Source organism: Trichomonas vaginalis, chromosome V (genome assembly GCF_026262505.1).
Source record: "Trichomonas vaginalis G3 chromosome V, whole genome shotgun sequence".
Classification (NCBI taxonomy): domain Eukaryota; phylum Parabasalia; order Trichomonadida; family Trichomonadidae; genus Trichomonas; species Trichomonas vaginalis.
The window spans coordinates 432,537-447,880 of record NC_067207.1 but is presented as its reverse complement, the minus strand read 5'-3'; the positions used below and the strand labels follow the sequence as shown (position 1 = coordinate 447,880).

General features: G+C 32.8%; 3 protein-coding genes across 3 annotated transcripts; all 3 read right to left on the bottom strand.

Annotated features, from left to right (window-relative positions):
* Window positions 1-206: 206 nt before the first annotated feature.
* On the bottom strand, window positions 207-1,193 carry TVAGG3_0256520 (cilia- and flagella-associated protein 58-related family; the record flags this gene model as incomplete). Its single annotated transcript, XM_001285759.2, has 1 exon — window positions 207-1,193. One exon carries the CDS (start codon window positions 1,191-1,193, stop codon window positions 207-209), a length of 987 nt encoding a protein of 328 aa, XP_001285760.2.
* Window positions 1,194-6,975: 5,782 nt separating this feature from the next.
* TVAGG3_0256510 (cilia- and flagella-associated protein 58-related family) lies at window positions 6,976-7,731 on the bottom strand (the record flags this gene model as incomplete). Its single annotated transcript, XM_051228235.1, has 1 exon — window positions 6,976-7,731. One exon carries the CDS (start codon window positions 7,729-7,731, stop codon window positions 6,976-6,978), a length of 756 nt encoding a protein of 251 aa, XP_051097965.1.
* A 5,543-nt stretch (window positions 7,732-13,274) lies between these two features.
* On the bottom strand, window positions 13,275-14,261 carry TVAGG3_0256500 (cilia- and flagella-associated protein 58-related family; the record flags this gene model as incomplete). The annotated part of the gene is made up of 1 exon (XM_051228234.1): window positions 13,275-14,261. One exon carries the CDS (start codon window positions 14,259-14,261, stop codon window positions 13,275-13,277), a length of 987 nt encoding a protein of 328 aa, XP_051097964.1.
* Window positions 14,262-15,344: the final 1,083 nt, after the last annotated feature.

Genomic DNA, 15,344 nt, shown 5'->3' with positions numbered 1-15,344 from the left:
CTAATTAAGAAAAATAACATCGCAAGCAATAAATGCATAGAAATTTCATTGTATCTGGATTTGCAGGATTTAAAAATAGGCGTTTATTAGTTTTGAGAGTGTATGAAATTTTTTTAACTTCAAATGAATTCTTAATATTAAATAAAGTAAATCAAACAATTTATAAAATAACAAATAAAAAAAAAACAATATAGAAATAGAAATAATTAAGCACGAAGTTCGGAGACAGTTGGTAAGAAAGGTTTGAGTGCTTGTCGTGATGGATTCCATCCTTTAGGTAAAACTTTCGAAGGACGAGAATTTGTTACTTTCGGAATTACGATTGCTTTGTTTATCTTGTTCCCTTCGATTGCAGAGATAGATTGTGCTGTTGAAGGAACTGAACTGACTGGGAATCCACCGCCAATGAACTTGGCTGTGTTTCCTGCTATTTCTTCTGTTTTTGACTGTGTTGATGACCTCATCTCGTGGACTTTCTTCTTCTCCATGAAATATGATGATTTAGTGTAATTGAGTTCACCACGAACTTCTTCAACACTCTTCTTAAGTTCATCGATGTTACTTGAGCGATCAAACAGCTCTGTTTCGATCTCTTGAAGTTGTTTCGTCTTCATTTCGAGCTGTTCTTCAAGAATTCTAATTTCTTCATCACCGTCATCTTTCGTTTGACTTCCAACTTTCCTTTGTTCGCGAACAAGAAGTTTACGACGTTCTTCACGAAGAACTTTAAGTTTGTCGATTCGATAAAGACGTTCCATAAGTTTGTTTCGGAGTTCTTGTGTCATCTTGAGGAGATTAAGAAGTTCTGGATTCGATGCTTCTAAGAAACGCCATCTGTGGATATTCATCGGCGTTTCAAGTTCATCTTCAAGAGCACGAACACGACCTTGTTGGAAAAGGATTCCTTTCTCAAGATTTCGACATTCCGTTCGTAAATAAACGGAATGTTTCGATTTGTCCATCAATTTCTTCTGTTTTTCAACTTCGGACAACAATGTTTTCTTCAATTCGTCGACTTCATGGCATTTCTGTGTGTATGTTGCTGATTCTGATTTAAGACGGCCTTCAATAAGAACAATCTTCTCTTTTAATAGATCTAATGAATAAATTCTGTCATGAATCTGCTTTTGATAAAATAAGTTATATGTTGAATGCAATTGATTCAATATATTCGAACTCATCAACACTTTCATGAATATAAGAAAAATATGGAAAAAATTTAGCAAACCTATTGAAAATATTATTATTTGAATGATACACAATTTAATTGGGACAATGTCACGCCCGTAAAATATTTTTGCCATAATAATGTTAAAAAATGAACAAAAATCAGAACAAAGGGGAAGGCTACACTTTGACTATCTCAGATTCATATGTTGATTCAAATTCAACAAATGGACTTGTTATATTTAATAATCTAACAATAAACTCATTTTTTAACACTTTTAATCATTTATTTAATGAAAATTGTTCAATAAATTCTGGAAAAATTATCACTTATAATTTTTCATATCTTTCTACATTTGTAAAAACTGCTTCTGCAGGATTAGTTCCATCAAAAAAGTAAAAAAATACGCCATCATTAATTAATATCTTAAGATATTTTTAATGATATGTTTGCATTTGATTCAGATACTTAAATAAAAAGAAAATTTTTGTCAGTGAACAATTAAATTGCAAGTCAATAAGAATACCCTATACATTTTTAAGAGAATGCAATATCCGTCTCCAAAGCTTTTCCATTTCTCAATCTTCATGGAGAAATTGAATTAGTCTGTCTTCCCCACATATTCAAAATTGATTAGTTTCTCCTCTTCTCCTTGGAGAAAATCGAAATGAGCTCATTGGGTGCTTTGACCAAATTTAAAAATTTACCAAATATTGTGTTTTGTCAAGTAATAAACTGACATTTTAAATAGATAAATGTAAAAAATAGTGTATAGTTTTTCATTTTGGAGAAGTTTGTATTTTGGGACGAACTTTAAATTGAACGGTCAATTTAAAGCAAGTATTCAATTTTTTGGTCAATTTAAAGCAATCTTATATGTAGTTTGTTTTAAAGGCTTGATCAATAGCATATGATCAGTACTCGTTGAGTATGTTATGATGTTAAGAGATAATGGATAGTACACTTTAATATTGAAATTGAATTTGGATTATTATGCAATATTCTATAATATATATTATGATGATCATAAGAATGTGTTGTATGTGATGACACTTAAGTATCATTGATATTTTTTAATTATTGAAAAAGTTAGTAAATAATATTTCTTAATGTGGTGTTCTATTCCGTGAATTCAATAATCACTGTTTTAGAATTTATAAGTATAAGCTGAAAATGATAAGCTTAGAATGACAAGCTGATGATGCCGGGATAAAAAATAATAATCTGTCAAAATGGTTATTTTAATAATAAATAATATAAGAAGGTTAGGAAATGGACTTTGACCTTGAGAAAAAGCCCATCTTCTAACTTTCAGACGAATTTTGGTTAACATTGCGAGTGTCTGCTGCAAATCTCTGCTGAAGCAGCAGGCACTCGCAATTGTAGGCCATGGCAATTGTATTTATAGTGTTAGAATACAATTGCCATGACTTTTGTGTAATCATTTGATCTTCCTGGAAGGAGTTGCAATGGAAGCCAAACTCCACTCCATCCAGTATCAGAAAGCCAGGAAGGAAGTCTTAACCTTGAGAAAGGGCTTCCTTCTAGGCTTTCTGTGTTACATTGGATCATAATCTGTAGAGAAGGGAGTATTTGCAGATTCTGGCCTCTTATAAGGCCAGATCTTCGTATTTCATGCTTCCCAGGGCCGGATTTCTCTCCTGCCGCCATAGATCAGGACGGCATTTGAGAAAGCCGGCCCTGAGTAATGTAAGCGAGGCTCTGGCCTCTACTGAGGCCAGAGACTGTGATATTACGTCTTTCAGGGCCGAGTTTCTGCGAGAATGTCTATCATGTGGATGATCATCGCAAAACTCGGCCCTGAGGATGAATTTTGCAGGCTCTGGCCTCAGTAGGAGCCAGGGCTTGGTATTGTAGGATTCCCATGGCCGGTTTTCGCTCCTGCCGCCTGGGATAAGGGCGGCATTTGAGAAAGCCGGCCCTATGGATTTAAAGCGAAGCCCTGGCCTTTGCTATGGTCAGGGCCTGTGTATTTCTTTCTTTCAGGGCCGAAATGAGAGGAGATCGTCAATGATGTGGACGATCTCCCTCAAAATCGGCCCTGAGGATTGCATTTGTAGGCTCTGGCCTTTGCTAGGGTCAGAGCTTCGTTTGGTAAGTATCCCAAGGCCGGATTCCGCTCCTGCCGCCCGGGATAAGGGCTGCATTTGAGAAAGCCGGCCCTGGGTATTTAAAACGAAGCCCTGGTCTTTGCTGGGGCCAGAGCATGTATCTGTATGTCTTTCAGGGCCGAGTTCTTGCGAGACTGTCGACATGATCGACGATCATCGCAAAACTCGGCCCTGAGGATTGTTTTTGAAAGCCCTGGCCACTGCTAAGGCCAGAGCTTCGTATGGGCACTCTCTCGGAGCTGGATTCCTCTCCGGCCGCCCTGAATCAGGGCGGTCTTTGAGGAAACCGGCCCCGAGGATGGTTTGCGAAGCTCTGGCCTTAGCAATGGCCAGAGCTTGTGATTTTAATGAAGAGCCAAGTTCCTCTCGGATCGTGCCTAATGAGGACGACCGTCGAGGAACTTGGCTCTGAGGAGATGAATTGTGAGCTCTGGCCTCGATGAAGGCCAGAGTTTTGAATGGAATGTTTTGATGGGATGAGCCAATGCTCAGTAAGCTCGTCCCATCAAAACATTCGATTAAAAATTGAATTAAAAATTATCGTAATCACTGAAAAATTACAACAATATTTTTGAATAATATTATTATATAATAAGAATTGAATAAATTTCTCACAAAATTAAATAAAAATTTCCAAAAAATATTAGAAAATTTTAAAAATTATTGAAAAAATAACAAATTTGATAAGAAAATTAAGGATTAGAGAAATTTAAGAAATATAGAAAATGGTTATTTATTATTGTAATGGGAAATTGAGGATATTTGAGGAGTTTTATACAGAATGTGATCTTTATAATTAAAAGAAATGAAGATATTCAAGAAAGGAGTTTACAAATGCAGGGTAAAGGAACAATACTCTGCATTTGTAAACTCCTTTCTTGAATTGAAATTCAATGAATCACATTCAAGTGAAAAAGTGCAAGCTATTCGAGAAAGGAGTTTACAAATGCAGGGTAAAGGAACAATACTCTGCATTTGTAAACTCCTTTCTTGAATTGAAATTCAATGAATCACATTCAAGTGAAAAAGTGCAAGCTATTCGAGAAAGGAGTTTACAAATGCAGGGTAAAGGAACAATACTCTGCATTTGTAAACTCCTTTCTTGAATTGAAATTCAATGAATCACATTCAAGTGAAAAAGTGCAAGCTATTCGAGAAAGGAGTTTACAAATGCAGGGTAAAGGAACAATACTCTGCATTTGTAAACTCCTTTCTTGAATTGAAATTCAATGAATCACATTCAAGTGAAAAAGTGCAAGCTATTCGAGAAAGGAGTTTACAAATGCAGGGTAAAGGAACAATACTCTGCATTTGTAAACTCCTTTCTTGAATTGAAATTCAATGAATCACATTCAAGTGAAAAAGTGCAAGCTATTCGAGAAAGGAGTTTACAAATGCAGGGTAAAGGAACAATACTCTGCATTTGTAAACTCCTTTCTTGAATTAAAATTCAATGAATCACATTCAAGTGAAAAAGTGCGAGTTTTCCTAATTTACACATATAAATGCAATATAATAGCAATATCCCACTAAGCACAAATGTAATCTCAATCAAAACACATTATCTTCATAAATGTTAACAAATTTTTCTATTCACACATGTCTAATCATAAATAATTAAGTCTATTCATCATTTATCGTCTAATCAAATATAATTTACATTCTCATTGATAATTGTTATATAAAAATAACATAGATTATATTTCAAATGAGACTCTTAGAGCTTTTCTTATTTTAACATTGTAATAATATAGAATAGCATATAGATATATATGTAATAACGTATATATATGCTTATTTCTCTCATGTTTCGAAATGCAATGTGATATTGCACTCACTTTTTATAGAAATCTACCATACTCATAGGAATGATGACATATACATTTGTCTATCTATCTACGTTGTAAAAACCTTCATTAGCCCTAAGCTCAAAGTTTTTCTCATTCATTGCTTTAAATTGACCAAAAAATTGAATACTTGCTTTAAATTGACCATTCAATTTAAAGTTCGTCCCTTTGTATTTTGGATTTTGGAGGTTCTTGTTGTTATTTCTACAAATTAGATCCTTATTAAAATTGTTAATTTTTCGATCATTAGCGATGTCACAGTTTAAATTGGAAATTCTTTTTCTTTGGATAGTTCACACCCGTAAAAATATTTTTACGACTTTATTATGCGACAAAATACAGACAAATCTTGCAGTGATGAACTTTATGATACAGAACAAAGAGAAGAATAATATTCATTACTAGATGATTAAACCTAATCAATCTTCGGCATATTTAAATGCACATATTAAATTTGAAAAATGCAAAAAAGTCCAGCTGGGATCAATATTTTGGTAGTAAAGATAAATGTGACTATATACAAAATGGGACCGTATTATTTGATAATAGCAGTATCAATAATTATTATGTTTTACTTTGTTTCTATAAAGAATGCAAAGAAACTGGCGCAATTTGCATTCAAAGAACTAATAAAGTGTGTACATTACTTGAAGAAACAGTATTTACCAATTGTAGTTCCACCACAGAATATGGTGGAGGGTCTGTTTATTATAACTGCCAAGCAGATGGAGAGTTCGTCCAACATCGAACATGTTATTATGCGTCAATAGCAGAGCAAGCTATGGCATTTGCTCAAGCTGCTAAGCAATACCTTTCTAATAAAAACTATGCAATTGAAGTTTCTGTTCTTAAATGTGGAGAAAATGAAGAAAAAGGAAGTTACACATTTGGTATTTCTTTTGGCGATATATGTTTTGATAATAACAACATCACAAACAACAAATGTATTCATCAATAACTATTGGACTTTTAGGAAATTCGGGTACATATAATTTTTCAACATTTAGAGAAAACGCTCAAATTGAAAGTTTTTCGCTTTTATTTTCCTCTTCAGATTATTCATTAACTCATACAGTTTCGTATTGTAATATTATTGGAAATAAATGTGGAGCAGATAAAAACCAAGTTCTATTTTATTGTATATCCAAAACTAATTTAGATCACTGCATATTTTTAAATAACACTGCAAAATACATGTTTGGGCAAGATATAGATGGTTATAATTCGACTATTTCAGATTCATATGTTGACTCTAATTCAACCACAGGATCAGGAACTGTTATATTTAAGAATATAAAAGAAGGTTACGATTTTAATACGTTTACTCATATATTTAATGAAAACTGCTCAATAGTTTCTCATAGAATAATCTCCCTTAAATCGATTTTTCTTTCAAAGTTTGCAAAAACTGCAACTGCAGGATTATTTTCACGCAAAGTATAGATATAAATGGCAGTATTATGTCGACAAAAGTCGTTATTCTGTTCAACGGCAAAACAAATTATTTAAGCTGTTAAATCTTTTCTTTTTTATAAAAACTTTGCTTTTAATTTTTCAATTTTTAAATGAGGAGAAAACAAACCAAAAGGAAGCAATACATTTCTAATTGGATATTGTGAAATACTAATTAAGAAAAATAACATCGCAAGCAATAAATGCATAGAAATTTCATTGTATCTGGATTTGCAGGATTTAAAAATAGGCGTTTATTAGTTTTGAGAGTGTATGAAATTTTTTTAACTTCAAATGAATTCTTAATATTAAATAAAGTAAATCAAACAATTTATAAAATAACAAATAAAAAAAAACAATATAGAAATAGAAATAATTAAGCACGAAGTTCGGAGACAGTTGGTAAGAAAGGTTTGAGTGCTTGTCGTGATGGATTCCATCCTTTAGGTAAAACTTTCGAAGGACGAGAATTTGTTACTTTCGGAATTACGATTGCTTTGTTTATCTTGTTCCCTTCGATTGCAGAGATAGATTGTGCTGTTGAAGGAACTGAACTGACTGGGAATCCACCGCCAATGAACTTGGCTGTGTTTCCTGCTATTTCTTCTGTTTTTGACTGTGTTGATGACCTCATCTCGTGGACTTTCTTCTTCTCCATGAAATATGATGATTTAGTGTAATTGAGTTCACCACGAACTTCTTCAACACTCTTCTTAAGTTCATCGATGTTACTTGAGCGATCAAACAGCTCTGTTTCGATCTCTTGAAGTTGTTTCGTCTTCATTTCGAGCTGTTCTTCAAGAATTCTAATTTCTTCATCACCGTCATCTTTCGTTTGACTTCCAACTTTCCTTTGTTCGCGAACAAGAAGTTTACGACGTTCTTCACGAAGAACTTTAAGTTTGTCGATTCGATAAAGACGTTCCATAAGTTTGTTTCGGAGTTCTTGTGTCATCTTGAGGAGATTAAGAAGTTCTGGATTCGATGCTTCTAAGAAACGCCATCTGTGGATATTCATCGGCGTTTCAAGTTCATCTTCAAGAGCACGAACACGACCTTGTTGGAAAAGGATTCCTTTCTCAAGATTTCGACATTCCGTTCGTAAATAAACGGAATGTTTCGATTTGTCCATCAATTTCTTCTGTTTTTCAACTTCGGACAACAATGTTTTCTTCAATTCGTCGACTTCATGGCATTTCTGTGTGTATGTTGCTGATTCTGATTTAAGACGGCCTTCAATAAGAACAATCTTCTCTTTTAATAGATCTAATGAATAAATTCTGTCATGAATCTGCTTTTGATAAAAATAAGTTATATGTTGAATGCAATTGATTCAATATATTCGAACTCATCAACACTTTCATGAATATAAGAAAAATATGGAAAAAATTTAGCAAACCTATTGAAAATATTATTATTTGAATGATACACAATTTAATTGGGACAATGTCACGCCCGTAAAATATTTTTGCCATAATAATGTTAAAAAATGAACAAAAATCAGAACAAAGGGGAAGGCTACACTTTGACTATCTCAGATTCATATGTTGATTCAAATTCAACAAATGGACTTGTTATATTTAATAATCTAACAATAAACTCATTTTTTAACACTTTTAATCATTTATTTAATGAAAATTGTTCAATAAATTCTGGAAAAATTATCACTTATAATTTTTCATATCTTTCTACATTTGTAAAAACTGCTTCTGCAGGATTAGTTCCATCAAAAAAGTAAAAAAATACGCCATCATTAATTAATATCTTAAGATATTTTTAATGATATGTTTGCATTTGATTCAGATACTTAAATAAAAAGAAAATTTTTGTCAGTGAACAATTAAATTGCAAGTCAATAAGAATACCCTATACATTTTTAAGAGAATGCAATATCCGTCTCCAAAGCTTTTCCATTTCTCAATCTTCATGGAGAAATTGAATTAGTCTGTCTTCCCCACATATTCAAAATTGATTAGTTTCTCCTCTTCTCCTTGGAGAAAATCGAAATGAGCTCATTGGGTGCTTTGACCAAATTTAAAAATTTACCAAATATTGTGTTTTGTCAAGTAATAAACTGACATTTTAAATAGATAAATGTAAAAAATAGTGTATAGTTTTTCATTTTGGAGAAGTTTGTATTTTGGGACGAACTTTAAATTGAACGGTCAATTTAAAGCAAGTATTCAATTTTTTGGTCAATTTAAAGCAATCTTATATGTAGTTTGTTTTAAAGGCTTGATCAATAGCATATGATCAGTACTCGTTGAGTATGTTATGATGTTAAGAGATAATGGATAGTACACTTTAATATTGAAATTGAATTTGGATTATTATGCAATATTCTATAATATATATTATGATGATCATAAGAATGTGTTGTATGTGATGACACTTAAGTATCATTGATATTTTTTAATTATTGAAAAAGTTAGTAAATAATATTTCTTAATGTGGTGTTCTATTCCGTGAATTCAATAATCACTGTTTTAGAATTTATAAGTATAAGCTGAAAATGATAAGCTTAGAATGACAAGCTGATGATGCCGGGATAAAAAATAATAATCTGTCAAAATGGTTATTTTAATAATAAATAATATAAGAAGGTTAGGAAATGGACTTTGACCTTGAGAAAAAGCCCATCTTCTAACTTTCAGACGAATTTTGGTTAACATTGCGAGTGTCTGCTGCAAATCTCTGCTGAAGCAGCAGGCACTCGCAATTGTAGGCCATGGCAATTGTATTTATAGTGTTAGAATACAATTGCCATGACTTTTGTGTAATCATTTGATCTTCCTGGAAGGAGTTGCAATGGAAGCCAAACTCCACTCCATCCAGTATCAGAAAGCCAGGAAGGAAGTCTTAACCTTGAGAAAGGGCTTCCTTCTAGGCTTTCTGTGTTACATTGGATCATAATCTGTAGAGAAGGGAGTATTTGCAGATTCTGGCCTCTTATAAGGCCAGATCTTCGTATTTCATGCTTCCCAGGGCCGGATTTCTCTCCTGCCGCCATAGATCAGGACGGCATTTGAGAAAGCCGGCCCTGAGTAATGTAAGCGAGGCTCTGGCCTCTACTGAGGCCAGAGACTGTGATATTACGTCTTTCAGGGCCGAGTTTCTGCGAGAATGTCTATCATGTGGATGATCATCGCAAAACTCGGCCTGAGGATGAATTTTGCAGGCTCTGGCCTCAGTAGGAGCCAGGGCTTGGTATTGTAGGATTCCCATGGCCGGTTTTCGCTCCTGCCGCCTGGGATAAGGGCGGCATTTGAGAAAGCCGGCCCTATGGATTTAAAGCGAAGCCCTGGCCTTTGCTATGGTCAGGGCCTGTGTATTTCTTTCTTTCAGGGCCGAAATGAGAGGAGATCGTCAATGATGTGGACGATCTCCCTCAAAATCGGCCCTGAGGATTGCATTTGTAGGCTCTGGCCTTTGCTAGGGTCAGAGCTTCGTTTGGTAAGTATCCCAAGGCCGGATTCCGCTCCTGCCGCCCGGGATAAGGGCTGCATTTGAGAAAGCCGGCCCTGGGTATTTAAAACGAAGCCCTGGTCTTTGCTGGGGCCAGAGCATGTATCTGTATGTCTTTCAGGGCCGAGTTCTTGCGAGACTGTCGACATGATCGACGATCATCGCAAAACTCGGCCCTGAGGATTGTTTTTGAAAGCCCTGGCCACTGCTAAGGCCAGAGCTTCGTATGGGCACTCTCTCGGAGCTGGATTCCTCTCCGGCCGCCCTGAATCAGGGCGGTCTTTGAGGAAACCGGCCCCGAGGATGGTTTGCGAAGCTCTGGCCTTAGCAATGGCCAGAGCTTGTGATTTTAATGAAGAGCCAAGTTCCTCTCGGATCGTGCCTAATGAGGACGACCGTCGAGGAACTTGGCTCTGAGGAGATGAATTGTGAGCTCTGGCCTCGATGAAGGCCAGAGTTTTGAATGGAATGTTTTGATGGGATGAGCCAATGCTCAGTAAGCTCGTCCATCAAAACATTCGATTAAAAATTGAATTAAAAATTATCGTAATCACTGAAAAATTACAACAATATTTTTGAATAATATTATTATATAATAAGAATTGAATAAATTTCTCACAAAATTAAATAAAAATTTCCAAAAAATATTAGAAAATTTTAAAAATTATTGAAAAAATAACAAATTTGATAAGAAAATTAAGGATTAGAGAAATTTAAGAAATATAGAAAATGGTTATTTATTATTGTAATGGGAAATTGAGGATATTTGAGGAGTTTTATACAGAATGTGATCTTTATAATTAAAAGAAATGAAGATATTCAAGAAAGGAGTTTACAAATGCAGGGTAAAGGAACAATACTCTGCATTTGTAAACTCCTTTCTTGAATTGAAATTCAATGAATCACATTCAAGTGAAAAAGTGCAAGCTATTCGAGAAAGGAGTTTACAAATGCAGGGTAAAGGAACAATACTCTGCATTTGTAAACTCCTTTCTTGAATTAAAATTCAATGAATCACATTCAAGTGAAAAAGTGCGAGTTTTCCTAATTTACACATATAAATGCAATATAATAGCAATATCCCACTAAGCACAAATGTAATCTCAATCAAAACACATTATCTTCATAAATGTTAACAAATTTTTCTATTCACACATGTCTAATCATAAATAATTAAGTCTATTCATCATTTATCGTCTAATCAAATATAATTTACATTCTCATTGATAATTGTTATATAAAAATAACATAGATTATATTTCAAATGAGACTCTTAGAGCTTTTCTTATTTTAACATTGTAATAATATAGAATAGCATATAGATATATATGTAATAACGTATATATATGCTTATTTCTCTCATGTTTCGAAATGCAATGTGATATTGCACTCACTTTTTATAGAAATCTACCATACTCATAGGAATGATGACATATACATTTGTCTATCTATCTACGTTGTAAAAACCTTCATTAGCCCTAAGCTCAAAGTTTTTCTCATTCATTGCTTTAAATTGACCAAAAAATTGAATACTTGCTTTAAATTGAATTGACGTCATTCAATTTTGGAGGTTCTTGTTGTTATTTCTACAAATTAGATCCTTATTAAAATTGTTAATTTTTCGATCATTAGCGATGTCACAGTTTAAATTGGAAATTCTTTTTCTTTGGATAGTTCACACCCGTAAAAATATTTTTACGACTTTATTATGCGACAAAATACAGACAAATCTTGCAGTGATGAACTTTATGATACAGAACAAAGAGAAGAATAATATTCATTACTAGATGATTAAACCTAATCAATCTTCGGCATATTTAAATGCACATATTAAATTTGAAAAATGCAAAAAAGTCCAGCTGGGATCAATATTTTGGTAGTAAAGATAAATGTGACTATATACAAAATGGGACCGTATTATTTGATAATAGCAGTATCAATAATTATTATGTTTTACTTTGTTTCTATAAAGAATGCAAAGAAACTGGCGCAATTTGCATTCAAAGAACTAATAAAGTGTGTACATTACTTGAAGAAACAGTATTTACCAATTGTAGTTCCACCACAGAATATGGTGGAGGGTCTGTTTATTATAACTGCCAAGCAGATGGAGAGTTCGTCCAACATCGAACATGTTATTATGCGTCAATAGCAGAGCAAGCTATGGCATTTGCTCAAGCTGCTAAGCAATACCTTTCTAATAAAAACTATGCAATTGAAGTTTCTGTTCTTAAATGTGGAGAAAATGAAGAAAAAGGAAGTTACACATTTGGTATTTCTTTTGGCGATATATGTTTTGATAATAACAACATCACAAACAACAAATGTATTCATCAATAACTATTGGACTTTTAGGAAATTCGGGTACATATAATTTTTCAACATTTAGAGAAAACGCTCAAATTGAAAGTTTTTCGCTTTTATTTTCCTCTTCAGATTATTCATTAACTCATACAGTTTCGTATTGTAATATTATTGGAAATAAATGTGGAGCAGATAAAAACCAAGTTCTATTTTATTGTATATCCAAAACTAATTTAGATCACTGCATATTTTTAAATAACACTGCAAAATACATGTTTGGGCAAGATATAGATGGTTATAATTCGACTATTTCAGATTCATATGTTGACTCTAATTCAACCACAGGATCAGGAACTGTTATATTTAAGAATATAAAAGAAGGTTACGATTTTAATACGTTTACTCATATATTTAATGAAAACTGCTCAATAGTTTCTCATAGAATAATCTCCCTTAAATCGATTTTTCTTTCAAAGTTTGCAAAAACTGCAACTGCAGGATTATTTTCACGCAAAGTATAGATATAAATGGCAGTATTATGTCGACAAAAGTCGTTATTCTGTTCAACGGCAAAACAAATTATTTAAGCTGTTAAATCTTTTCTTTTTTATAAAAACTTTGCTTTTAATTTTTCAATTTTTAAATGAGGAGAAAACAAACCAAAAGGAAGCAATACATTTCTAATTGGATATTGTGAAATACTAATTAAGAAAAATAACATCGCAAGCAATAAATGCATAGAAATTTCATTGTATCTGGATTTGCAGGATTTAAAAATAGGCGTTTATTAGTTTTGAGAGTGTATGAAATTTTTTTAACTTCAAATGAATTCTTAATATTAAATAAAGTAAATCAAACAATTTATAAAATAACAAATAAAAAAAAACAATATAGAAATAGAAATAATTAAGCACGAAGTTCGGAGACAGTTGGTAAGAAAGGTTTGAGTGCTTGTCGTGATGGATTCCATCCTTTAGGTAAAACTTTCGAAGGACGAGAATTTGTTACTTTCGGAATTACGATTGCTTTGTTTATCTTGTTCCCTTCGATTGCAGAGATAGATTGTGCTGTTGAAGGAACTGAACTGACTGGGAATCCACCGCCAATGAACTTGGCTGTGTTTCCTGCTATTTCTTCTGTTTTTGACTGTGTTGATGACCTCATCTCGTGGACTTTCTTCTTCTCCATGAAATATGATGATTTAGTGTAATTGAGTTCACCACGAACTTCTTCAACACTCTTCTTAAGTTCATCGATGTTACTTGAGCGATCAAACAGCTCTGTTTCGATCTCTTGAAGTTGTTTCGTCTTCATTTCGAGCTGTTCTTCAAGAATTCTAATTTCTTCATCACCGTCATCTTTCGTTTGACTTCCAACTTTCCTTTGTTCGCGAACAAGAAGTTTACGACGTTCTTCACGAAGAACTTTAAGTTTGTCGATTCGATAAAGACGTTCCATAAGTTTGTTTCGGAGTTCTTGTGTCATCTTGAGGAGATTAAGAAGTTCTGGATTCGATGCTTCTAAGAAACGCCATCTGTGGATATTCATCGGCGTTTCAAGTTCATCTTCAAGAGCACGAACACGACCTTGTTGGAAAAGGATTCCTTTCTCAAGATTTCGACATTCCGTTCGTAAATAAACGGAATGTTTCGATTTGTCCATCAATTTCTTCTGTTTTTCAACTTCGGACAACAATGTTTTCTTCAATTCGTCGACTTCATGGCATTTCTGTGTGTATGTTGCTGATTCTGATTTAAGACGGCCTTCAATAAGAACAATCTTCTCTTTTAATAGATCTAATGAATAAATTCTGTCATGAATCTGCTTTTGATAAAATAAGTTATATGTTGAATGCAATTGATTCAATATATTCGAACTCATCAACACTTTCATGAATATAAGAAAAATATGGAAAAAATTTAGCAAACCTATTGAAAATATTATTATTTGAATGATACACAATTTAATTGGGACAATGTCACGCCCGTAATATATTAATGTTAAAAAATGAACAAAAATCAGAACAAAGGGGAAGGCTACACTTTGACTATCTCAGATTCATATGTTGATTCAAATTCAACAAATGGACTTGTTATATTTAATAATCTAACAATAAACTCATTTTTTAACACTTTTAATCATTTATTTAATGAAAATTGTTCAATAAATTCTGGAAAAATTATCACTTATAATTTTTCATATCTTTCTACATTTGTAAAAACTGCTTCTGCAGGATTAGTTCCATCAAAAAAGTAAAAAAATACGCCATCATTAATTAATATCTTAAGATATTTTTAATGATATGTTTGCATTTGATTCAGATACTTAAATAAAAAGAAAATTTTTGTCAGTGAACAATTAAATTGCAAGTCAATAAGAATACCCTATACATTTTTAAGAGAATGCAATATCCGTCTCCAAAGCTTTTCCATTTCTCAATCTTCATGGAGAAATTGAATTAGTCTGTCTTCCCCACATATTCAAAATTGATTAGTTTCTCCTCTTCTCCTTGGAGAAAATCGAAATGAGCTCATTGGGTGCTTTGACCAAATTTAAAAATTTACCAAATATTGTGTTTTGTCAAGTAATAAACTGACATTTTAAATAGATAATGTAAAATGTAAAATGTATAGTTTTTTCATTTTGGAGAAGTTTGTATTTTGGGACGAACTTTAAATTGAACGGTCAATTTAAAGCAAGTATTCAATTTTTTGGTCAATTTAAAGCAATCTTATATGTAGTTTGTTTTAAAGGCTTGATCAATAGCATATGATCAGTACTCGTTGAGTATGTTATGATGTTAAGAGATAATGGATAGTACACTTTAATATTGAAATTGAATTTGGATTATTATGCAATATTCTATAATATATATTATGATGATCATAAGAATGTGTTGTATGTGATGACACTTAAGTATCATTGATATTTTTTAATTATTGAAAAAGTTAGTAAATAATATTTCTTAATGTGGTG